We start from the raw sequence: 26522 nt of genomic DNA, 5'->3' as shown, positions 1-26522 counted from the left end.
AATAGAACATGGGATTAACAAGCTTTTCAGCAGAAAAAGTGAAGTAACTGCCTTACACCTTTAAGAAGAATGTCCTCACAAAACGGAAGACTAGAGGCTTGAAGGTTGCTTAGAAAGCTGGGTAAAAAATGAGGTACCTTGAGGCAGCTGCTGGATATGAAACTGAAAAGGGAAAAATACTTTATACAAGAGAGGCTGAAAAAATAAAATCAATGTTGGTTATAAACTAAAGAATGGACTCACAAAAAAATCTATGGTTCTGAATTTGGATGACCAAGAAGATGGCATACCCTTTGTAAAGAGTACAAGAGCAGCAAGTACATCAGAAAGCGATAATACTGAATTTCAGAATATATGAGGTAAAGTATATCCACATACATACTTCTAGAAGACAGGTCTACTGTTACATGCTTATGATATAGATAGAGCTAGAGAAAGACGTGGAAGTCATGTGCAATGAAAAGGATATTTATTCTTTTCTTATATATTTCCATCTATACCATTTTGTTACAAAATTATAATTTTATATATCTTGAAAGGGAAGGAAAGGGAAAGGGAAGTCACTCAGTCGCGTCTGACTCTTTGCAACCTCATGGACTGTAGCCTACCAGGATCCTCTGCCCATGGGATTTTCCAGGCAATAGTCCTGGAGCGGATTGCCATTTCCTTCTCCAAGGGATCTTCCCAACCCAGGGATCAAAGCTGGGTCTCCTGCATTGTAGACAGACACTTTACCGTCTGAGCCACCAGGGAAGTCCAATATATCTTGAGGTCATTTTAAATAACTGAACTGCAGCATATGTAAAAACTGCTTGAAGGTGACCTGACTGTTTGGAGTTTTGTGATAAAAAATTAAAATTCATTGACATTTTTAACTATTTTAATAAGCAGAGTCAATCCTTTAAGTTAACAAAATAATGAGGTTCTATATTTATAGTAAAATAAATTTAAATATGAGAAGAATGGTGCTATGACTTTAATAGACATTATCTTTACAATGACTAACAAAAACTATAGACAGATGGCCACTATTGAATGAGTCTCTAAATAATTTAGGCAGAATGACTTAGAGTCTTTCTTTTTTTTTTTTGGCCTTATGCCTATTACATATGTTTTAATATTATAACTTTTTCAACTTTTTGAGGTAATATCTATACTTTTACAACCTTTTAAAAATGTTTTTGATTTTACAGTTGTTTTTTTTTTTGACTTTTTACAGTACATTTGGATGCTTGGGGCTGGTGCACTGGGACGACCCAGAGGGAGGGTATGGGGAGGGAGGAGGGTTCAGGATGGGGAGCACGGGTATACCTGTGGCGGATTCATTTTGATGTTTGGCAAAACTAATACAATATTGTAAAGTTTAAAAATAAAATAAAATTTAAAAAAGAAAAAAAAAATAGAGTCTTTCTTTACTGTAGCCAAACTGGGACCAAATGGGCTATTCCCCAGGTTTATCGTACTCTCCGCCTACATCACTGGTTCTCTCAACACCAGAAAAGGGATCTTGGTCTCTGGTCAATGGAGTCCTGTTTAACAACTCTGAAGTGCCAGCTCTGCCTAGCACTGGCATTCTGAATGGTTCTTTAGAAGGTTAAGAAAATCCAACTTACCTCCTGGTCCTTTCTTTTTACCTTTCTTAGCTTTCTTCCTTTTAGAAAGCTCAGAAAATGCTTCAGCTGCTTTTTGGAGTTTTGTGATAAAAAATTCAATGTCATCCAAAATGTGGTTTAAGATTTGCTGAAATTAGAAATTACAGAATAAACTATAAAGCAGAAGAAAACTATTTTTGCCTTAGCTTTACACTGTGAAGGAAAATCAGAAAGTTTAAAAGAAAGAAAAGACAAAGGAACACTTTCCACATATAAATTTCAAGTTTATCACTAATTCTAAGAAAAAGTATTCAACTAGCATACCTGTGGCTAAAGTCTAACATTTACATTTTTATTTAGTTTTATTTTATTCTATTTTCAATATCATAAAGAAAACATTCACAACATATATTCAGATTAACTATTTTCAATGACTCTAATTTTCTCATTGTGTTCTTCCCACATAAAGTCGGGGGGGGGGGTGGTTCTAAGAAAATAGTTTGTTAGAATAGCACTAGCATTTCAGTTTTTCTAATAAATTTCCCAATAAAGCAATGACAATATTATTTTTCAGGACTAAGGGTATACAGAATGCTGTGATAACCTAACACACACATTCATAATGTGTAATAATAGGCATTACTAAGAGTTTCTACAGGGTAAAGCAGAATTAATGATGCACTATGCTTTCACAGATCATGGGATCAACTTCAATTATACTATATATTATATCATATATTATATTAATATATACCGTATATTATACATACTATAGTCTTTCTTGACTTCCTTTTATGTGTGAAACTTGACATTCTTTTAAAGACTAAAAACTGAGATTAAATAAGCTTTTGAGTATTAAATAAACCTTTAAGTGTTAACAAGTAACACTGTAATATAAAAATTAAATTTAAAACTCTAAAGTCCTTTAAGTATTTGTTTCCCAATAAGCTCAGAACATAAGTAGTGTATAAAAAGCAATTATACTGACATTATATTTTATAATTATGTCACAGGGCAGTGTCATTTTGCCAGGAAATTACTATAGAGAAATCAAAATCAATATAGCCTTATCTTTTATAAAGTATTAAAATATACTTATCTATCCTTAAGAAGTGCCACATAACTTTTATCTTTCAGGCATTATAAAATATTTTAGAATAAATTCCAGGAAGACAAATTAAAAAGATATTCTAATTATAGATTACAAACTACAAGAAAAGAAAAATCCCTCAAATCTTGACAATTCAACTTAAACTCCTTTGTAAACCAGTTAATATCCTAGTTCTATCACAGCCATAGTCTACTAGCTAAATATTGGCATAAAGGCAAAAATTGTTAGGAAAAAAAAATAATTCAAAGGTCATAGCCACCACTGTAAAGAAAAATTATAGTTTCCACAAAATATCTTGATTTAAATCAACTTAACTTTTTCTGTTAATATTTTTTCTCTAAAAAATGAAAGCCAATGACCCATGACTATTTCACTTACCACATCTCTATCAATGCGGGCTGCCATCATCTCAGGTGTTTCTTCCTGCTGGTAATAATTTCTCTGTTTCTCAACTAAAGAAAAGAAAATCATACATCTTTCAACCTATTGCTTAAGTGATACCAATATAGATAAGCAGACATGCAAGCTGTCTAGAAAAGAGTGTCACTGGCAAAAGTAAACACTTGCAATGGATACAAAAATCAAAGCTGTGCTCATCACCTCTGGCCTGCACCCTCGCCACTAGCACCTCTGACACACATCTTCACCACCCTCACCCTCACCTCTGACATTCATTCCCACCACCACACTTGACAGAGCTGAAGTACCAGCCTTCCATCGGCATGGTATTGATTTACTCTGTCATGTCCCCTCTATTCTCTCTCTTCTAACGTCAGATGCCTGTGGAAACAAGCCCAACTTAGTGCCCTTTAATTCCTACAGAAGAAAAAATTTACACGTTTTTTAAGCACCAATTTCTTAAAAGGGGCCAACTAAGTTCTCAGTTTTAAAGCTCCTCATTCTCATACTTTCTAACATCGTGATAATAGTAAAGCTTTGGGTCTTCTGATAGTAAAGGGCTTCTAATATTCCACTTGTAATTAAGCTTAAAGCCCACAATGTTGGGCTCATTCTCATTTGAAGCTATATGCTTTAAAAGCAGAAATACCTACAAGAATTTGCAAACTGAAGAACAAAAGTCGCGAGATATTATGTTAGCTCAGCTGACTAGGGCATGATAATCAGTATCATTATCTGAACTCCTTCCAGCTACAAGACTGTTAACACTTTCAATTAACACAGATACTCATTCCAAGATTTCTCAGTAGATGAAGTGAAAGAAAAAGGGATGGATGGAACAGGAGAACTGCATCATTACTAAATGGAAACACAACTCATGATGGATCCTCATGGCTCATCATGTTCAATACAGAGAAGTGCAAAAAATACTGCAAACTGCTATGCCTCCTCTATGCCTAACTTTACCCTTAAATGGAATATTCACCAAAAAAGAAAAAAAAAACCACTGAGTCTTACGAAACTTAATCAGTACAATTTCCATATATGAAATCTAGCCAGTTAGCTGCTGTTTTTACACGTGGTTGGCTGCTATCTTGGTTATAGGTATACTGGGCAACAGTAAAGTTGAAGCTGAAATATAGGTATTAGGAACTCTGCTGCTGTGTTCCCAAAATACCATTTGGAGGACACAGTGAAAGATATGCAGTATTTCTCAGAGTTTTTCATAGTCTGAGGCACTGCTAGGAACGCACTGCAATTTCTACTATTCTACAGAGATCTCTCGTGGAGTCAGGGCAGAGCTATGGCCGCATGCGTGCCTGCATGCTCAGCTGTGTCTGACTCTTTGGGGCCTGTGGACTGTAGCTGCCAGGCTCCTCTATGCATGGGATTCTCCAGGCAAGAATACTGGTGTGGGGTGCTGTTTGCTCCTCCAGGGGATCTTTCAGACCCAGGTATCAAACCCAGATCTCCTGCACTGGCAAACAGATTCTTTACCACTGCACCACCTGGGAAGGCCCAAGAGCTATGTCAAGGATCCGAAGAAGAAATCATCCAACCGAAGTCAGCTGGAGCCTTCAGGCGAGCAGAGAGATACTCTTCTTAGAGGGCTTTCAACTACAAAGTGGCCTGGATCCAGGCAGAACTTCATATGGTAAGCAGTGTGTTCTGTTTGACCTAGTAGTAAACTAGAAGTTCTGAAAAGCTTATCTAACTGTAACTTAATAGATAAGACTGTACAGAGTACTTTAGACAACATCTAATGAGGGACTTCACTGGTGACTCAGACTGTAGAGTCTGCCTGCAGTGCAGGAGACTGGGATTCGATCCCTGGGTTAGGAAGATCCCCTGGAGAAGGGAATGGCAACCCGCTCCAGTATTCTTACCTGGAGAATCCCATAGATAGAGGAGCCTGGTGAGCTACAGTCCATGGGGTCACAGAGTCGGACATGACTGAGTAACTAACACACACAATGAGGGCTCAGAAATCCCTGGGAATAGATTTTTCTTGTAAATTATAGGTTTGATAGATGTTCTTATAGGTTTATTCAGAATATCTAAAAAACTTAAGGTGTCTTATCCTTCCTCAACTTCAAGGAAGACCATTTTGACCTTTCTCAAAATAAAATCCACATCTCCTCTACCAAAAGAGTAACAATAGCAAGATTACTGTAAGTACACAAGAAATAGAAAACACTATAAAATTCCACTTAGCATTTTAAATACAAAGTGGAAATGTATATAAAGTGTTATAAAGTTATAATAACTAATAATTATGCTACTTTATTTTTGAAAAATGGATGCTTCAAAGATTTCTTTCTTTCATCTGTTTGGTAGCTGGGCTTATATGTAAACTGAAAATAGCTTTAAGGACACAAGAATTTAAATAATATGGAAAGTGATTGATAAAAATGAACTCAATTTGGCAAAAATGACTACCTACTATTCTGTTCCAGGTACTATCATATGCATTATTCCCTTTCAGATTCACAGAAACATATGAGTTTAACTCATTTCCACTCTGCAAGTGAGGCATAACTTTTAAGGTCCCACAGGTATATCCCGGGCTTACCCCAGAGCCTAAATTTTGGTTCACCAGACTCAAAGGACAGTCCAGTATCACTCATTTTGTAAATTAAGTTTTGTAGTTTAACTACACTGCTAGATATTCTCATGAATGATGCTTTACTAGGTAAAGAGTAAGTGATTTAAGTAGTCACACTGAACTAGGAGGTAAAAGAATTGACACTATGGTCTCCATCAAATTCAGACTCACCAGATCACAATTTATTTACCCTTAAAATCAAGAGATTGGACCAAGCATATGTTAAGGCATTTTCCAGTTATACAAATTTCAAACATAGTGAAACATTCTGACATATATTACAGTATGTTCTTTGGTACGGTTATAGACATGGGACCTATTAGGTAAATTTACATGATGGTGAATGCAATTTAGCCCTTTTCCACCTCCCTATCCCCTGTCCTGACATCCTGCCCTTGTAAACATGAACAGTTTGTCCAAGAGAGGACAGTGGTAAGATAACAGTAGTGGAAAGAACTTTGAAGTATTATCATTAAAAAATATTGATCTAAATTATATAAAATATTAAAATATTTAATTTATATTAAAATATTATATTAAGTGTAATATATTATATTTAAATATATTTTATAATATTAAGTATATTAAAATATTCTATTATCATTCTTTTAATTGTTAGTTGAGTCAAACTCCCTCTTTGAGTGCTTTAAAAAGAAAAGACTCTAACACTAGATTTATTAAGACTGGTCTTAACTCTTAGAGACAATAATCTTATAAAGCTCAAGGTTTAACTTTTCTTTACCTAAGATCTATTTTTACAAAACCAACTTCAAGTTTCAGCTTAGAAATCAGCATCAGAGGCTGAAAGCAAGAACTGGGTCACAACTCAAAGTAAATGTTCAATAAGTACCAATCCCTGGAAGTACTCACAGTCTGCTTGGTCAGCTGCCAATGCGGACCAGGCTGCCACTCGACTCCTAACGTCCACCTGGGTCACAGTGCCAGGGGGCACGGGGGCAGGAGCTTTGGGTGGAGGTGGTATACCAGGGTCTGCTTTGGAAATCATCCTGAAAACAGATGAAAACAAACTGAATTTTTACCATCTCTATTTCTATAACACATCAGTTCTCTCAGTTTTATGTATTAGTTCTTTAACCTCTAGAAGTATGCCTTGGGGTAGAAAAACAAGGATTTCTTAACCATTCCATATTATGTATATTTATAAATGTATATGAAAAGTATAGAACATTTTCAGTTCAGCTGAAAACCACGTTTAATGTATTTTTCTGGGTCTCCTATGATTAGCAAAGAGTGTTAACAAAACTAGAGTCCTAATATCTATTTATATTCCGTTAGGCTATCTTCCCTTAAAATGCCACTCTTTTGTTCATGAGTCTCTAGGACAACAGAAGTGGGAGAAGCCACACCAGAGAAATACCAGAATTATGGGGAGAAAAGCCATGCGCGCGCGCGCGCACACACACACACACACACACACACACACACACACACACACACCAACAACCCTTGGAAAGCAAATGAGCTGAGATTACAGACTGTAATCTGTAAAACATGATAACATACCTTTGCTGAAAATATTTTAATTTTTAAAGAAAAAAAAATGACTCAAATAAAAACCAATTCTAGCCCTTAATTTCTTTTAATGCTTTTACCTTAAGACATCAAGCCGCCTCTTCTGCTTCCCTCCTTTGCTGTCACTGATCGCGCTCTCAACATCTTCACTAATTAGATTTGCCTGCAACAAAAGACAAGTTACCTGGGAGGTTACGGATTTCTTTATCTTGGTATGTAGGTTAAAACAGAAAGAGGGATTATGCGCACTGTCCAAATCAATAAATGTCTTGATGCAAAAGAAAAGTGACTTTTTAAAAAAAAATCTGCTTTTGAAACATGACACTTGTTTTTTTCAGTGAACTCTGTAATGAAAGGATTCGAAAATGGAAGGAATTTTTAAAGATTATTTCATCCAGACTCCTTTAATTAAAAAAAAAAAAAAAGCTACACTTGCATAAAAGCAAAGAGAAAAAGGATTTGCATATGTTGAAAGTATAATCACATGCTGAAAATGTAACTGGGTTAATACCTCTGCCTGGGAAGAGGTGGAGGAACCGTAAGTACCAGCATACACAGCAGCATCCCTCCCCTCCCCCATTCTCACCATCCACGGGGCACCCATTAACCGTGGACATACATAACTCAGTTCCAGCAGAGCCACTCCCTCAGTTTAAGACAGCCCTGTCATCACTAGGTGAACCCCAACACTTGGCTGTAACCCTTGTGATAACCCTTTTATTCTGTCACTTTAGGTTAATAAAATTTAGCTTTCTCCAAAGGAATGATGTTTCTGATACTCTTCCAACAAGAGCATTTGTCTGATATGGTTTTCTTGGAAACCAATGTGAGATTAGCAGCTAAGAAGTTTGTTTGGTTCTGAGGTTTATTTATAGGACTTCCCTGGTGGCTCAGAGGGTAAAGTGTGTGCCAACAATGCGGGAGACCTGGATTCAATCCTAGGTCTGGAAGATCCCCTGGAGAAGGCAATGGCAACCCACTCCAATACTCACAAAGAGTCGGACATGACTGAGCGACTTCACTTATAGCCAGTGATTATTACTGTATATCACATTCTTGCTGGGATATATTCATCTCCTATTTTATGTCTGCTTGTTCTCTGTAATTATGTATGTTTTCCCCAAATACACACACACACACACACACACACTCACACACACATTGTTATTTAGTTGCTAAGTCATGTGCGGCTCTTTACAACCTCACAGACTGCAGGCTGCCAGGCTCCTCTGTCCATGGCATTTCCCAGGCAAGAATACTGGAGTGGCTTGCCATTTCCTTCTCCAGGGGATCTTCCTGACCCAGGGATCAAACCTGCATCTCCTATGTTGGCAGGAGGATTCTTTTACTGTGGGGCCACCAGGAATGCTCCCATATACACACATACACACATAGTTATATATTATATTCTTTACCATAGGCACAGGTAATCATAAAATTTTAGCAGTGAGGCGACACTTAAAGATCATATAATCTTTTCTTGTTTTATAATTAGTAGAACTGAGGAATACTCATATGATGATTTGGCCTAGGTCACAGAACTATTAAACGAGAATGTTAATGTGTCCTAGTCCAGCTTCACTTGGGTAAGAATGTTCTAGTTTCAGGAAGAATGTCTAGGAGTCCTGAATTTCCTATGGGTAGGGTGTGGAGTTGGCTATCATATTTCCAAGAAAAAATTTACACTGAGGTGGGCAGGAGCATTGTATAAAGTTCCATGATAAAGAAAGGTTAAAACTCAAAAGGGAAGTTGTAAGAAACTACATATATCATTGCATTTATATTTCTAATGGGGCAAGGGAAAAAATCCATCCCAAATGTGGAATATGGCACCAGTGAGTACATGCATAGGGCTGTGTGGTGGTACTTGAGCTTTTAAGCAGGACAAAACAGCATTCAGTAAATCTGTTTTGGACCCATCAATATCATCATGCCCCAACAAATAAAGCAAGCCCTTTATCCTCAAAACTGGAATCCAGAAACTTCACTCAGTCCATAACAGGGAGAGATTTTCGAGCACTGAGACATATAGCAGATTTAAAATGTCTTTAAGCATAGCTCTCTGTGTTTAAAATGTTTGAATTAAATTTCACTGTTTTCAGAGTAAAATATCCATCTTAATCCTTACTGATGTAACAAATCTAACCTTGCAAAAAAAATTCTTAATGCGTTTTATGACTTTACAAAGGAAACATATGAGAAGTCGAATGAACATACAAATTATCTATTGCCACAATTCTTTCCAAGTAAGAAAGTCATTTATTTAAATAAATTTTTCAGAAAGTCATTTATGACATAAATTGAAATAAAAAGAAAATTATAAAATATACTATTTATAGTCAATCTTAATTTACCTATCATATTTTAATGTCAAAGAATTACAGAAAAGATCAAATGACACTTTATGCTAATCTCCCAACATTTCTTTATAAGAAAAAGAATATATTGTGTGTATATATTACACACAATCAAGTGGTAAATCACTGTTCTTGGCAAAGTAAAAATCAACTCAATTAAAAATGATTTCCCTTTTAGAGAAATCAACTCATGAAATAAAGATTCAAGGTTGCAGATAAATTCTAATGTCCAATAAAGCATCACAAATTACAATCATTTGAAAATTACAGTGTACTTTGAAATATAAATCTTCAGGATATGGCGTATTATTACCAGTATAGTAACTATGCTCATCTCTTTTCACATTATGACCTGGGGATTACATAACTTGAGCAATTATTCAAGTCACATAATTGAACAGTAACCCTTAAATCAGTACCATGGAAAACGTCCAAATGTTTCATTGCAATAACCCATGCTATGTGATTGGTGCCAGCATAAAACAGAATAAAACAGATGACATGGTTATTGTCTGTGAAGCATGATTTTTGAAGAATCAATCTTTAATTATCAGTCCAAGTCCCTCAGTGAAGAATTTAATGTATTATCTGCACAGTTTTTAAATAAACAGAATGCATCTTATTTTTTAAATAACACTCAATCTTCTCTTTATTTACTTAGCCTAAACATCCTAGGGAAGATACTGAGGTGTTTTCCTTACAAAACTGTAAGAAACTAAAAATCTAGTACCTAGTAGCCATGTGATTTGGAGAAGGCAATGGCACCCCACTCCAATACTCACGCCTGGAAAATCCCATGGACGGAGGGGCCTGGTAGGCTGCCGTCCATGGGATCGCTAGGAGTCAGACACGACTGAGCGACTTCACTTTATTTTTTCACTTTCATTCATTGGAGAAGGAAATGGCAACCCACTCCAGTGTTCTTGCCTGGAGAATCCCAGGGACAGGGGAGCCTGGTGGGCTGCCGTCTATGGGGTCGCACAGAGTCGGACACAACTGAAGCGACCTAGCAGCAGCAGCAGCAGCCATATGATTGAAGGAGGTAATCAAAGCTAGAACGTCTGCTTAAAGGGAGAGAAAATTCACCAGTCTTTTACCTTAATCTCATCACACTGGAAAAGATGAAGGTCTGGCTTGCTCTGGGTTGGCTCTTTGCACACCAGGGCAAGAATCGAATCATAGCTACAGGAGTGCATCACAGCTTGGCAATGCTGAATGGTGTTCAAAGGAAAATTCTCCAATTCATTCTAAAAAGCAAAAATACAACTTGCCTTACTTTTCATTGGATATATAAAATCTGCTCCACAAAGAGCTCTAGGCATCATACCAATAATTTTTAAAAGTATGCAAACCACATTGACAATGAACAGCAGTAAACACAGAAAATATGGAGGATGAGTAGGTACAAGGAGACAGAAAAGACACCACCCTGGGCTAGAGGAGGAGTGAGAGAAAGAGCGAAAAAGATGGAAATATTTAATAAAGGGATGTGGTTCTGTTCTTAATAAACAGAAACCTGAAATTATACTGATTTCCTAAGATTATGGGAAAGAGAGGATGCCTTTAAGAGAAAAATAGGTAAACTGAGGCCTCTTTCCAAAGTTATTATCCATCTTACCTGGTATTCTTTTCCCTGTGGCTCTATAATATCAAGGTTTTGCTATGTTTTGTTTTTACTTGAATATTATAGTCAAACTCTCAGTTTTTATCTTTAGTAATCACAAATGTTAAGCTAAGAATAATACATCATTTGTACACTTTTTATTTCAGTGAATCTCTGAGATGGAAAAATTCACTATGTAAGTTTTTCCAGCCAAAAATGTCAAACATCAGGGTTAGAAGAATCTTGCTAAAAAATACATTCTTTGAAATGATTAAGCTATTTGGTCATATGAAATTGAATAGTTTCTAACCAATAAAAAGGCATGCCAATAAGACCCTGATAGATCAAATAATTACTTCTGAAACAAATTAGTTTTCTTTTTTTTTAACAAATTAATTTTCTGTTCATAATAATAACAAATTCTTTGTTAATGAGATACATTTAAGGTGGTTATCCTAACATGAATGGCCTTACACAAATAGCAAGCAGTGTCATGATGTAATTGATGGGAGAAATGGTGGCTTTTCATAAGTAAACAAAATCCAATATCCCTGATAACTGGAACATAAAAAAAAAAAAATAACTTTTATTATAGACAGCACATATACACAGACATCATACCATAAATTGATTCTAAGCCCTCATTCCTTGGGACCCAGGAAGGTGAAACAAAAAATGCACATTCCATTAAAACAGAATGTAATTTCTAGGCCACACCAGGGAGATAACAATTTTCTTTCAAAATAAATTAAATAATATCCCTTCTCTATAACTACTTGAAACTAGGAGGATTAGAGAAGCTCCCGGGTGTTATTCTCTCACAGAATGCAATGGATGAGATGAAAGAAAGGGCAGATTTTATACCCTACTCCTATCAGAATACCTTAACATGATTACAAAAGTTATTTTCTTTATCTTAGCAACTCAAATGTCTACTAGGTGATGGGGCTCAGAAAAGGCCTCTTTTAAGAGCTCCAGCATCTTACCTGACTACCTGTGTGAAAGAAAGGTACCCGGTGTTGACCTGGTGGAAGCTGAGGCACATACACACCAACTCCTTCACCCCAATTCACTCACTGGGGTTCAAACCACAACACTTGGATATGGCTTGGCCTAGCATATAATTAACATATGTCTTAAAGAATAGTGCCCTATAGGGGCTTTAGTTTAGTGCTATGTATTTTTTCCTCACTTCTTCCACCTCATCATATATGGTTAAAGAAACATTGTATCCTTCTATATCTAGTTTAAAAAAATGATTTTGCATCCCTAAAGTATATGGAGAAGGACATTTTTCCTTCAAATTCACTGACAAGAGTATTTTATGGTGCCAAATATTTACCCATTTTCAAACAATCTGACCTAACGTGAACATAAATATTTTTAGACTTTCTTGAAAATAAAATAGCATATGTTTTTCAAACTTGCCTTTGATTCTAAATCGATCAGGCTCACAGCTTTCTCATCCACCTGAAGAATCATATCTTGAGTCCATACTTTGCCCTTAGCATCGAGCAATTTCAGCTTCCTTATTCCATCATCAACAGTTATCATAGCATCTTTCCGATCCAGAACAAAGGTGGTCAAGTGCTTATGATTGAGAAAGAAAAAACATATCACACATAGTCTCTTAGTAAACATTTTCCCCCCAAAATTGTAAAGTTAACCTAACTGAAGTCAGCTAGTAAAGGGGAGGAAAAGGCAATGGCACCCCACTCCAGCACTCTTGCCTGGAAAATCCCATGGATGGAGGAGCCTGGTAGGCTGCAGTCCATGGGGTCACTAAGAGTCGGACACGACAGAGCAACTTCCCTTTCACTTTTCACTTTCATGCATTGGAGAAGGAAATGGCAACCCACTCCAGTGTTCTTGCCTGGAGAATCCCAGGGACGGGGGAGCCTGCTGGGCTGCCGTCTATGGGGTCGCACAGAGTTGGACATGACTGAAGTGACTTAGCAGTAGCAGTAGCAGCAGTAGAGGGGAAAGACAAAGATTGGGTTGGTCAAAAAGCTCATTCAGGATTTTCACACCTCTTATGTGAAAACCCGAAGGAACATTTTCACCAACCCAATATAAAGTACTTTAGAACTTCATGGGAACCTTACTGGGATAATAAAGTCAAAACAGACTTTTGACGAATAGAGGAAATGATGCCTTGAATCATAAAATATCTAAATCTGTGTAATACTGAGCCTTGTTGAACTAGACAAACATGAGAAAAACAAACTTTAAAGAGCTTAAATAACATGCTCTTTATTTAATCCATTTTATTACATATTGGTTATTTAGATGTTGAACAACAGAACAACAGTCTACAAACAAGCCTGAAAACTATAGATACTGGTAGTCGAGAGCCGCAACAGCAATTCTAGTTTGCAACAAGTGTCAAACTTTTCACTCTACTGAAACAAAACTTTAAATTTCATTAAGCATGCTTGAGGAAATAGAAATCTAAAAACAGGAGCAATTTAAAAATTATTCCCTAATTCAATATTTTCTATTATAATAAGCAAAGTTCACTCAAATAGATTGCAATTAAGAGCAAGTATCTTAAAAGACAGCAATAGAGGGAAAATTTTTTAAAAAGAGAGCATTGTTTAAACAGAACTTGCAATAACTTTAGACAAAACCATCAAGGTTTATTTCAAGAAGAGTCCATAATATAAAATAGAAGTCTTTGTTCTGTTTTTAACCAAAAAGGCTGATAACGATAAATGAGTAGTTATTTTAATTTATTCTCCATGAAAACAGATTAACTAGATACTTTTATATTTAACATCTGTTTTTAGAAAATCTAAAATTTTCAACCCAATTTACAACATCATAGACATGAAATAAAACATCACCCTGATTTTACTATCAATTTTTATGTGCCTCAAGCTTCATTCTACATTGTAGCAAACATCAAAGTATCTTACTTCAACACGGTATTGGGATATATCTGACACGCTGCTGACACTGTCCCGTGCATAATTCTTCCTTTGTTCTGGAAAAGAAGTTTAAAAAGTTGTTATTTACCCATGAATAGGCTGAACTTCATATAGCAGTGTCTCATGGCCATCTCTAAAACTAGTCTATCTCATATATAAGTACAGTAGTTGACAAGTCACCATTGTGTGGTTATCTGAAAATACTCATTATTCATATTCAATGAAAAAGTCATGGAAAAGCTTACATGAAATGTAAAAATGATCTGACCAACATAAATGATCATAATCCCAAAAGTTAACAAGATTATTCATGTGTAAGGAAAAAAGTTATTTCATCTAAAGATGTTATTAATCAGGGACATCCTCTTGACCACAAAAGAGAAAAATCTGGCTTGTAAATTTCATCTTTTAATGCACTGAGAACAAAATGGAACTGCAAATATGGTCATGGATACTGTATTATATGAGTTAGACTACATTATTAAAATAATAGACACTGCAAGGCACACGTTTCACCATATCCACACTAGGGAGCAGGTTAGAGGAGATTCAAAACATGATTCAATCACACTCAATGCCATTTAACTCTAATATTCACACATCTACAGAACACAAATGTGATACTCAGAACTGTAGGTATAAGCTGTTAGAAAAAAATAAGAAAGTTAGGTAGAAAGTTACTGCACCAACTAAATAAAAAGCAAAAAGCAACCTGTTTTTCTTTTGCAAAATGCTGCAAAACCAAAATAAAATATGTGACGCCAATATTTTGTACTTGTTGCTTTCTAATCAAGCAACTTGATCATTTGTAAATTTGGGGTTGCCTGATTTTTTTTTCCTGTGGTGAAAAAAACTCTAAGTGGGAAGCAGGAAAGTTTGGATTATCGCCTTTGTCTCTTGTCACTAAGGAGGAGACTGATCTTGGCAAAACTCTGCATTTCAGCACCCTTATTGTAAATACGAGGGTTAAATAAGCTCACGTTTCATGATTCCTACAGCACTAACATTTATTCTCTTTCTGCCTCTGTCTCTACCTCTCTCATATAAACACACCTTAGCTTTCCTAATAACCATGTTTTTATCCAAATGTAAACGTGTTTGTTTCAGGTAGTATAGAAATTTTCTGATTTTGCTACAGCAGAAATTGAAAAGTTCTGCTGAACATAAAAGCAAAGTAAGTACAAAAATACTAACTCAGAAAGTTAATACATAGGATTTTTTAAAACGATAACTTTCGGTTTCACAATACCCATGAAAGTTACAACTTTTCATTTACATTTTTCTTAAAGCTTAGGTGAGAATATAAATGCCTTTTATTAAATCACTCTGATATTATTCCAATACATTCTGATTTTGCTTTTGCAGCATGAAAGTTATTTACTAAAAATGGGCACACTATAACATTCACCATCTGCTACCTTTCTTTTTTTGTTTGGACGATGATCTGAAGAAGTATGATCCATCTGGTCCTACCAAAACAATGTCACCGAAAAGAAACATCTGATTTCACCTTAAATTTTCTATTCCAGTATGACAAAACATAAACCTTAATTTACACCTTTTTAAGAGTGAACAACCATAATTTTTCTGATTATTAGCCAAGGTTTAATCAATGAGAAATATGAACAAATGGATACTTGATGATAACTCTTAACCCATGATAACTCTTAAAAAGTCAATATTTAATTCAGGGACACGTCTGAGAAAAACACTTTTAGAAAGAACCAGTATTTCAGAATCACCGGTTCATCATATTCTAACACAATTCTCCATGCCCAACTCAGAACACGAGGGCGGTTCTGTTTCCTTTTGTCTGGCCTCAGGACCATAAAAGAAATGGCAGCGGTTGCCATGGTCTCCAATATCGATATGGCGACCCTGGGATGTTCAAATGCTTGACTGAGTTTTTCAGTTAATTGAATGGCAAACACAATTGGAGATAAAAACTATTAGATGTTTTGTAATTAAATATTCTCATTACAAAACAATAAAACTTTGTTCCCCCAAATTTCCCTACACATGGTTTCTCAATCCTACAGAAAAATACTTTACAGAAGTAGAAAACACTGTTTGATAGCATTCATAAACAGTGTGATGCTAACTGAAAGATAAGGTACCATTCCTAATATTCTAAATTAAGGATCCATTGTAGGAATTCCTAAGCTCTTTCTCTCCAGTGTTATACAATAAATAATATGTATGTGTTACAAGAAATCACCTTTTAAAAATCCTAAAAACGTGTAAATGCCATAAAATGGATTTACAAATTAGTAGTTTCAGTGATTTAAGGCAATGATAAAAGTTACTATGAACATTTTAATAGGAAATTTTGAAATAAAGCTCCTAAAAGGCAATTAGAGTAACATTTATTTTTTAAGAAAACCATATGTACTCTCAAGTACAGCTGTAAATAGTAATTATGCTCCTAAGCCTGAAATATCTCACCCACAGCTCTAAAACAATATGGAAAGCCTCAATAAAGTCACCATGATACTTAAGATAAAGTCTCTACTGAGGTTCATCACTTTCTCTAAGAAATGGTTCTCAACCTCGGCTGCACATTAGAAAAGGAACTTTAAAAAACACTGCATGCCCTCCCCCACCCACACTGCACAGCCCAGGATTCTAATGTAGTTGGTCTAGGATGCAGTCTGAGTATTGGGCTTTGTAAAAGCTCTCCAGGAAATTCTAATTTTTTTCATTCTAATTCCAAGGTTGGAAACTACTATTCCAAAATCAGTACAAAGGCCAACTCAACTACCACCTCCTAAGGTGAAGTTTTTTTCTTTCCAAATTAACAGTGTAAGTCATGGTCAAACAGTCTCTCTCTCTGATACAATTAGAGTTAGGAACAAACTCTACTTGATTGTAGTGCCACTGATGGTGCTTCGCTGTTTTTCGTAATGGCTTTATTCCATGGGCCAGAATATACAAACCCAAAGGATGGAATTAGGTGGCTTCAGTTAGCAAAGATGGAAATTCTTTATGCATTATTTTAGTGTTATTGAGCTGATACAGTGCCATGAAAACTGCTATTTCACTTCTGGACCAGGTAGTTAAACTTAGGTTTCAGTGAACTTTGGATGATTATCATGTATCACTATAGGTTCATCAAATCTAACAGGTGTATTCCTCTGAAGGTGGCTGCTGAGTGGAGGAGGCTAGGCTGTGGGGGTTTATGGAAAATCTTGGTACTCCTCAATTTTGCTGTAAACCTAAAACTGACCTCCAAAATGTCTTAATTTAAAAAAAAAATAGGTTTCACTTAACTCTTCAATGAGTACAATGACCACTATAACAGTACTCAGGTCTCAGCATTTACACCTAATTCTCGTTTGCCTATATTGCTGTTTACACATAAGATGGCAAGATTTGAAACAGCTAATATTCAGAAAACTGTTATTTTCTCTTTCTCTGAAAACAAATTGTTATTTTCTCTTTCTCTGAAAACAAAGTGCCGCTCAGAAAGTAAGAAATGGGTTATTAAAAAGAAAAAGTGTAACGTGAAAGTGAAACTCACTCAGTCGTGTCCGACTCTCTGCAACCCGACTCTCTGCGACCCCATGGACTATATACTCCGTGGAATTCTCTAGGCCAGAATACTGGAGTAGGTAGCCTTTCCCTTCTCCAGGGAATCTTCCCAACCTAGGGATCAAACCCAGGTCTCCTGCATTGCAGGTGGATTCTTTACTAGCTGAACCACCAGGGAAGCCGAACATAAAAGTAGCTGCCAAGTACTCCTCCAAGTAAAACAATGGGTTATTGTTCATACTACTTTACACTTATAGAAACTTTCAGCCATAGGAAATGAGAACTCCTTTCCCATTGTTTTAGTGTTTAATTTCTGTACAGGAGAGGTGGCTTAGCGGGAATCAGTAAGAAGTAGTGAGTAATAATTACAAGCTCTCATGATGTAGGCAACTATAAGCAAGATCGACAAATCAGTCTTTTTTTAATATAAATTTATTTATTTTAATTGGAGGTTAATTACTTTACAATATTGTATTGGTTTTGGCATACATCAACATGAATCTGCCACAGGTATACACGTGTTCCCCATCCTGAACCCCTCTCCCTCCTCCCTCCCCAAACTATCCCTCTGGGTCGTCCCAGTGCACCAAGATCACTTTTAGAAAACAAACAAGGTCATTTTTACAAAACCACATTATTTAAGAATTCATTTTATTGCCTGGTGCAACAAGTTGTTAAAACAGCTCATCCCTCAAAGGAGAAAAAAAAGCTTTAAAATTTTCAAATAACATAGAAAAATTCCTAAATTGTCTTTTTGAGTCTCATGCACTTTGACATACTCTATGAAGCTGGATGTTGACTCTAACACTGCCCAACCTCCTGGTAATATATAGTCAAGAGCCTTTTATTTACAGTTTTTAAAAATGTTTTTTCTTAAACTATGTATTTTTTTCAACTAAATTACACCTTGTCAACAATGAGGATGGAAAGAAGAGAAGTGGGTTTTAATCCTTTGGTGCCACCTGAATTTATAAGACCTCTCCTAGACTTCAAATGGGACAATTAAAGAGACTAATAATTCCAAACTAAGAACTGAAAGAAAAAGAAAGATAAGAACAAAACGGAAAATATGTGGGTCAATATCTATTAAGAAAAGTGGTATACTGTTTGTAGTAGCCAGGACATGGAAGCAACCTAGATGTCCATCGGCAGATGGATGGATGGGAGAGCTGTGGTGCATATACACAGTGGAGTATTACTCAGCCATTAAAAAGAATGCATTTGAAGCAGTTCTGATGAGGTGGATGAGACTGGAGCCTATTATGCAGAGTGAGGTAAGCCAGAAGGAAAAACATAAATACAGTGTACTAACGCATATATATGGAATTTGGAGAGATGGTAGCAATAACCCGGTGTACGAGACAGCAAAAGAGACACTGATGTATAGAACAGTCTTGTGGACTCTGTGGGAGAGGGAGAGGATGGGAAGATTTGGGAGAATGGCATTGAAACATGTAAAATATCATGTAAGAAGCGAGTTGCCAGTCCAGGTTTGATGCACGATGCTGGATGCTTGGGGCTGGTGCACTGGGACGACCCGGAGGGATGGTATGGGGAGGGAGGAGGGGGGAGGGTTCAGGATGGGGAACACGTGTGTACCTGTGGCGGATTCATTTTGATGTTTGGCAAAGCTAATACAATTATGTAAAGTTTAAAAATAAAATAAAATTAGAAAAAAAAATGTAAAAAAAAAAAAAAAGGACAAATATATGAAACACTGGTTTCCAAGACACTATGTTTCATGAGGAGAGGTATTGCTCCATCCCAGATTCCTGCCCATGGAAGTCAATTCCAGTACTGGCAGGCGCAGCAAGGAGCTGATTGTCTGTTATCTGTCTAGCAGATGCGTGTGCTATACCCATTCCCTCACCAGGATAGTGTCATTGGGGTCTTGGGGCTACCTAGCCTCAATGCCATACCCAGAAGCAAAGAGACTAAAGAGACAGTGCAATTATGGCTGATCACTAGAATTCACATCACCTTCCTCCATGGTAGTGGGGAGATGACCTTCTACCCTACCTTATGTCAATAAAATAAAACAACACAGCACAAGCAAAAAAAAAAAAAAAAAGAAAAGTGGTATATTTGAGTACATGAGTTGAGCACTGTGTAAAAATACAGCAAAGTTTACAGTCAGTTATACAGAAATGAAGCATACAGATAACAGATTACTGATGCTCACTTTACCAGTACCTCCATAAAAACAAAAAAGAAAAGCAAGAGAAAAACAAATACACCTTTGCACATGTTAACATCACAACAGTATTCAAACTTCAAGTAAAATGAAACGTGAGAGACTGCCTGTCATATTTATCTTTTACTCCATCACCGCCCAACAATATAATAAATGTAGGTCATGACAATAAAGTATTACTAACTGGTAATTCTGTGAAACATATTTTTCTGGTGACAGGAGGACTTTAAACAGCTGATTAGTTATGCCAAGTTTTCATATTCCAAACTTAGCTCATTTAAAGGAAAGTCACTTTTTGAGGAAGTTCAGCTGTTCAGAACACAGCAAAGAACCCACACTTAAATAAAATAAGCCCTCTGAGTGGGAGACAGAGATGTCACAATATCTAATGTTAATATTTGCACATTTTAATGCCTCTATTCCCTACTTACAACCTATGTGTAATACTCACAAGATTTCCTATTAGTTTCTTAGCCTACATATATCAAAAGCAAAGCTAGAAGCAGGCACGTTACCAACAAAGGACAGTTCACCTGACTTTATTAAAAATGCTTGGGACCTAGCCACACAGGAATATACAACAGCTTCAAATACTCCTAAGGGAAAAGATCCCGTATAATTTGGTGTAAAGTTAAGGAATGGGCTTCCCTGGTGGTTCAGTGGTAAAGAATCCACCTGCCAATGCAGGAGACATGAGTTTCATCCCTGGGTCAGGAAGATACCCTGGAGGAGGAAATGGCAACCCACTCCAGTATTCTTGCCTGGAGAATCCCATGGACAGAGAAGCCTGGCAGGCTACAGTCCATGGGGTTGCAAAGAGTTTGACAGGACTTAGCAGCTAAACAACAATAACAGCAACAAAGGTAAGGAATGCAGTCTCTGAGCGTCTCACAGTACACACGCTGGAGTACGCGCCACTGACCCTCTGAGTCATGGACAAAGGGTTACAGGAGCCACGCCCCAACAGAAGGGAATGTCTAAGGCTTTTTACAAGCATTTCCCTTAAAAAAAGACTTTGACAAGCAGGCTAGCTGGAAAAAAAATACATAAAATTTTCAATTCCCTGATAATGGCAGCCAAATGAAATATTACCACCATGAGATAAGAAAAGAAAGAAACTGTAGAAGAGAGAAATTAGTATGTATTTCCTACTTATGTTGTCAGGAACTTTATTGATGCAGAGCCTCTCACATGCTGGCTTTAAAATTTCTTGTATAATAATGAATAAATGACAGTTTAGGGTGATTAAAACTGCCGCACAACTTAACCATTTTCCTCGAATAAATTAAAGAATATAGCTAGAAGAAGCAAATTTATTATCATAATTGTGCAGTTCACATTCATAGGACTTATGAAAAAATATTTCTAGTGATAGCTGGGATGCAAACTTTAAAATATATGATGAAGATTACCTCTTATTCCTGGCAAAGTATCACTGAGATGAGATGTATGACATCATTTGGAGTTAACAGTAAAATATTAAATTTGATGCATCTGAGAACCCATGACTAAAAGTTACCATCCTACACCCTTCCTCACTACTATGATGGGTTCACTACTTCTATTTTTTCATATACACAATATTATATGTATATGAAGCAATATTATCATCATTTCTATTTTGCAGTTGAGGGAACTGGGACCAACAGATTAAATCATTTGCTCAAAACGGCGGCCCTTTTGGTAGAAGTGCTATGATTCAGCCATGGATCACGTGGCCCCCCAAACCCATGCACTGCCTCTCTGAGAGAGATACTGAAGCAGTCATAACGGTGCATTATGGTGTCAGACTGAAAAGTGTTCTCATAAAAAAGACCAAGCTGCATGAAACTCCTGACACAGGCTGTAGCCTGTGCTCAGTACATAAAAAACAGTGGTCATTACCGTGAAACTCATGTTGCAGCATGCTAAATAATGCCCACACATCCCAGAGGAATCCATGTGCCACCCATGAAGGCGAATGAATTCTTAAAAGATTTATTCAACTGGTTTAATCATCAGAGAGGATAAATCTTAAAGGTATACACTGTGACACAATAAATGACATTACAAATCTCTCCTTTACCAGCATGTTAATTACAAAAGAAAAGTTAAAACTATGCAGTTTGGGAGGCTAAACAGTCCTAAAATTAACTAAATATAGTTAGAGCTTCCACTGGAATTTTATTCCAGTTGAATAAACTAGAGGAGGTTTGTTCAAAACCTGGACATGTTTCTATGCTGCCATTCATCCATGTAACCATTCATCCCATTCACTCACTGCATTTACTGGGAACCTGTCAGAGAGAAGGCATAATGGACATGTGTGTCTTTGTGGACAGTGTGCTGAGAGGGAAAGCTGAGTATTAGCTACAAGGAGGAGTGAAATGTTACCTGCAACTTCAAGAAATTTAAAACCCTCTGACATCTAAGCCTAACACACTGCTGAGTCTTCTTTCTTCCTGATGATTGCCTCTTGCATTTGCCTGTTTCCATCACTCTATTTATGTCTTCTGTTTACCTATATGCTGCTCATTTTTGTCACACTACCCCAAATTAACTGTTACTTTTTTTTCCTTACAGTCAAGATTTTTAAATTTATGTTATTTTGACAAATTACCTCACCTTAGAAAGGAGCACCGGTTTGCTTTATATGTAAAAAGGGGGGAATAAAAATTTACTACTTAAAAGCTAAAGATTCAGTTCCTAGGTAGGAAGACTCAATATTGTGAAAATGACTATACTACCAAACGCAATCTACAGATTCAATATGATCCCTATCAAATTACCAATGGCATTTTTCACAGAACTAGAGCAAAATATTTCACAATTCATATGGAAACACAAAAGGTCCCGAATAGCCAAATCAGTCTTGAGAAAGAAGAACAGAGCTGGAAGAATCAACCCTCCTGACTTCAGATTATACTGCAAAGCTACAGTCATCATGACAGTATGGTACTGGTACAAAAACAGAAACATAGACCAATGGTACAAGATAGAAAGTCCAGAAATAAACCCATGCACCTATGGGCACCTTATTTTTTACAAAGGAGGCAAGAATATACAATGGGGCAAAGACAGCCTCTTCAATAAATGGTGCTGGGAAAAACTGGACAGCAACATGTAAAAGAATGAAATTAGAACACCTCCTAACATCAAACACAAAGATAAACTCAAACTGGATTAAAGACCTAAATGTAAGACCAGAAACCATAAAACTCTTAGAGGAAAACATAGGCAGAATACTCGATGACATAAATCAAAGCAAGATTCTCTATGACCCACCTCCTAGAGTAATGGAAATAAAAGCAAAAGTAGACAAGTGGGACCTGATTAAACTTAAAAGCTTTTGCACAGCAAAGGAAACTATAAGCAAGACAATCCTCAGAATGGGAGAAATGAACAGAAAATGAAACAACTAATAAAGGATTAATTCCAAAATATAGAAGCAGCTCATACAAGTCAATGACAGAAAAACAGCCCAATCAAAAAGTGGGAAGAAGATCTAAACAGATATTTCTCCAAAGAAGGCATACAGATGGCTAAAAAACACATGAAAAGATGTTCAATATCGCTCCTTATTAGAGAAATACAAATCAAAACTACAATGAGATACCACCTCACACTGGTCAGAATGGCCATCACATCAGTGAGCCCAGATAAGATAAACCAAGCTCAGCCCAGGTCACCAGAGTTGTGACTCCTAGACTCGTGAGAAATAATAAATGGTTCTTGTATTATGCCAAAAAAAAAAAAAAATCTACAAACAATAAATGCTGGAGAGGGTGTAGAGAAAAAGGAATACTCTTGCACTGTTGGTGGGAATGTAAATTGATACAGCCACTATGGAAGATGTATGGAGATTCCTTAAAAAACTAGGGATAAAATCACCATATGACCCAGCAATCCCACTCCTAGGCATATACCCTGAGGAAGCCAAAATTGAGAGAAACCCATGTATCCCATTGTTCACTGCAGCACTATCTACAATAGCTAGAACATGGAAGCAACCTAGACGTCCATTGACAGATAAATGGATAAAGAAGTTGTGGTACATATACACAATGGAATATTACTCAGCCATAAAAAGGAATGCATTTGAGACAGTTCTGATGAGGTGGATGAACCTAGAACTTACTATACGAGTGAAGCGAGTCAGAAAGATAAATATCATATTCTAACACATATATACAGAATCCAGAAGAAAGATTCAGTTCAATTGCTCAGTCATGTCCCACTCTTTGTGACCCCATGAACTACAGCATGCCAGGCCTCCCTGTCCATCACCAACTCCCAGAGTCCACTCAAATCCATGTCCATTGAGTCGGTGATGCCAACCAACCATCTCATCCTCTGTCGTCCCCTTCTCCTCCTGCCCCCAATCTTTCCCAAAGGTCTTTTCAAATCAGAAAAGAATGGTACTGAAGAAGAAGAATGGTACTGAAGAACTTATTTACAGGGCAGCAATGGAGAAAATGAAATAGAGAATAGACATATGAACATGGGGAGAGGGGAGGAGAGGGTAAGAAAGAGTATGTATGGAAAGAGTAACAATGGAAAACTTACATTACCATATGTAAAATAGATAGCTAACGGGAATTTGCTGTATGGCTCAGGAAACTCAAACAGGGGTGTGTATCAACCTAAAGGGGTGGGATGGGGAGGGAGATGGGAGGGAAGATCAAAAGGGACATATGTACACCTATGGCTGATTCATGTTGAGGTTTGACAGAAAACAATAAAATTCTGTAAAGCAATTATCCTTGAATGAAAAAAAAACAAATTAAAAAAAAGCTAAAGATTCAATCCTTGGAGCAATGATTTCATGAAATTGCTTGCAATACAAAAATATTAACATTTGAAAGTGAGTCTTAATTTTTATTCCTTATTCCTGTCTTCAGTTAAGTTCAGTTGCTCAGTCGTGTCTGACTCATTGCAACCCCATGAACCACTCCCTGTCCATCACCAACTCCTGGAGTCTACCCAAACCCATGTCCATTGAGTCGGTGATGCCATCCAACCATCTCATCCTCTGTTGTCCCCTTTTCCTCCTTCCCTCAATCTTTCCCAACATCAGGGTGTCTTCATATGAGTCAGCTCTTCACATCAGGTGGCCAAAGTATTGGCATTTCAGCTTCAACATCAATCCTGTGTAAAACCCAGGACTGATCTCCTTTAGGATGGACTGGTTGGATCTCCTTGCAGTCCAACGGACTCTCAAGAGTCTTCTCCAACACCACAGTTCAAAAGCATCAACTTTTCAGCACTCAGCTTTCTTTATAGTCCAACTCACATCCATACATGACTACTGGAAAAACAATAGCTTCGACTAGACGGACCTCTGTTGACAAAGTAATGTCTCTGCTTTTTAATATGCTGTCTATGTTGGTCATAACTTTCCTTCCAAGGAGTAAGCGTCTTTTAATCTCATGGCTGCAGTCACCATGTGCAGTGATTTTCCTGTCTTAGCTCTCTGAAAATAGACCTTTGAATCTATAGTATTTGTGAAAAGCTTAATACTGTTTCTCCTTAACAAAAATCTTTGGGTTATTATTTATATATCTGACTTATCTACATTATTTAGGTCTCTGATTCATCTATTCCTATCCATATACATTGAATCCATCCTCACCTGCTACCAGAATGATTCAAGATAAATAGGACCTATTATTCTCCCCCCCACCCCCACCTCCATTAAAGCACTTCATTGACCAGTCATTCCTTTTAAACAATGTCCAGATGCCAGTGCATTGTTTTTTTCTAATGTGGTCTATGTTTGTTTTCTGATCTTCTTTCCTGATGTACCACCTTGAACCCTCCAGTTAGTATTCAACTGTTTACTACTCATTGATGCACTATATTTATTCTACAGGTGTTAACTGAGCATAAGTTATACATTAGCCACTGAGCTAAATTTAGGGAATCCTTAAGCAAAGAAGGCAAAGGTGGCCCACATTCATGGAGCTTAGGGTCTATTTTTAAAAGGGTTAATACAACTGTTTAAGGCACCCTCTAGCCCCACAAATGCCTGGAGAATTTCAGAGTTTAACCTCTCCATGAAATTCCTCCTGCTCACCCCACTCACATAGAAGAGCTGACCCCACTGCACCACCATCTGTACCTCGTTGCCATCCGAGCTTATTCAGCACTTTATAACGTCACATGCACAGGTCTACCTCACCAAAACAGTGCCCAACCAATGACCATCTCTTATTCACCTTTGAAATGAATCAAATGACATGTAAAGACTGTGAAGATCACAGCCAGGCACACAGAAACAAGTAAGTATCTGTCTTAAAATGAAAGACTGAAGGAATTATTTTTGCAAAAAAGAAAAAAGTTTTTCCCTTTTCAGTTTCTTTAAGTCATGCTCTAGAGTGCAAGTTTCATAAAGTCAAGGGACCTTATCATTGGCCCTGTTTGGGGCACATATATTACTGGCCCTGTTCTGGGCACATATTAATCACAAAATAAATATTTGTTGAATATATTCTCTAGATCTACAACTCATAATGACTAGGGCATGGTAAAAATGTCACAATATTGTACTCAAGAGAACCGAAACCAAAGCTAATCAGATTGACAAGGTCATAGGAAAATGTATATGATATAAAATCCATTTTATGGATGTGTCATTTGAGTTCTAAAGTCTAGTCACTGGATATACAGGAAGAGAAAGAATCACAAA

The 26522-nt window shown here is 36.8% G+C and overlaps 1 protein-coding gene across 8 annotated transcripts in view; it reads right to left on the bottom strand.

The window, feature by feature from the left end:
- EPS8 (EGFR pathway substrate 8, signaling adaptor) overlaps positions 1-26522 on the bottom strand; it is a 197509-nt gene that overhangs the window by 45969 nt on the left and 125018 nt on the right. For 5 of the 8 annotated variants that reach the window (XM_070790023.1, XM_070790025.1, XM_070790027.1 and 2 more), the window contains 8 exons: positions 15549-15599; positions 14119-14186; positions 12629-12790; positions 10695-10844; positions 7321-7403; positions 6578-6714; positions 3082-3155; positions 1614-1740 (listed from right to left, as the gene is read on the bottom strand). In XM_070790023.1, coding sequence (XP_070646124.1) covers positions 1614-1740; positions 3082-3155; positions 6578-6714; positions 7321-7403; positions 10695-10844; positions 12629-12790; positions 14119-14186; positions 15549-15599 — 852 coding nt within the window. The remainder of the gene's footprint in view (positions 1-1613; positions 1741-3081; positions 3156-6577; positions 6715-7320; positions 7404-10694; positions 10845-12628; positions 12791-14118; positions 14187-15548; positions 15600-26522) is intronic. The other 3 variants (XM_070790029.1, XM_019961499.2, XM_070790028.1) reach the window with 1 other exon arrangement.

The sequence above is a fragment of the Bos indicus genome, chromosome 5 (genome assembly GCF_029378745.1).
Source record: "Bos indicus isolate NIAB-ARS_2022 breed Sahiwal x Tharparkar chromosome 5, NIAB-ARS_B.indTharparkar_mat_pri_1.0, whole genome shotgun sequence".
In the NCBI taxonomy this organism is placed as follows: domain Eukaryota; kingdom Metazoa; phylum Chordata; class Mammalia; order Artiodactyla; family Bovidae; genus Bos; species Bos indicus.
Note: the sequence above shows the minus strand (reverse complement) of the source record. Positions and strands in the feature narration are given on the sequence as shown.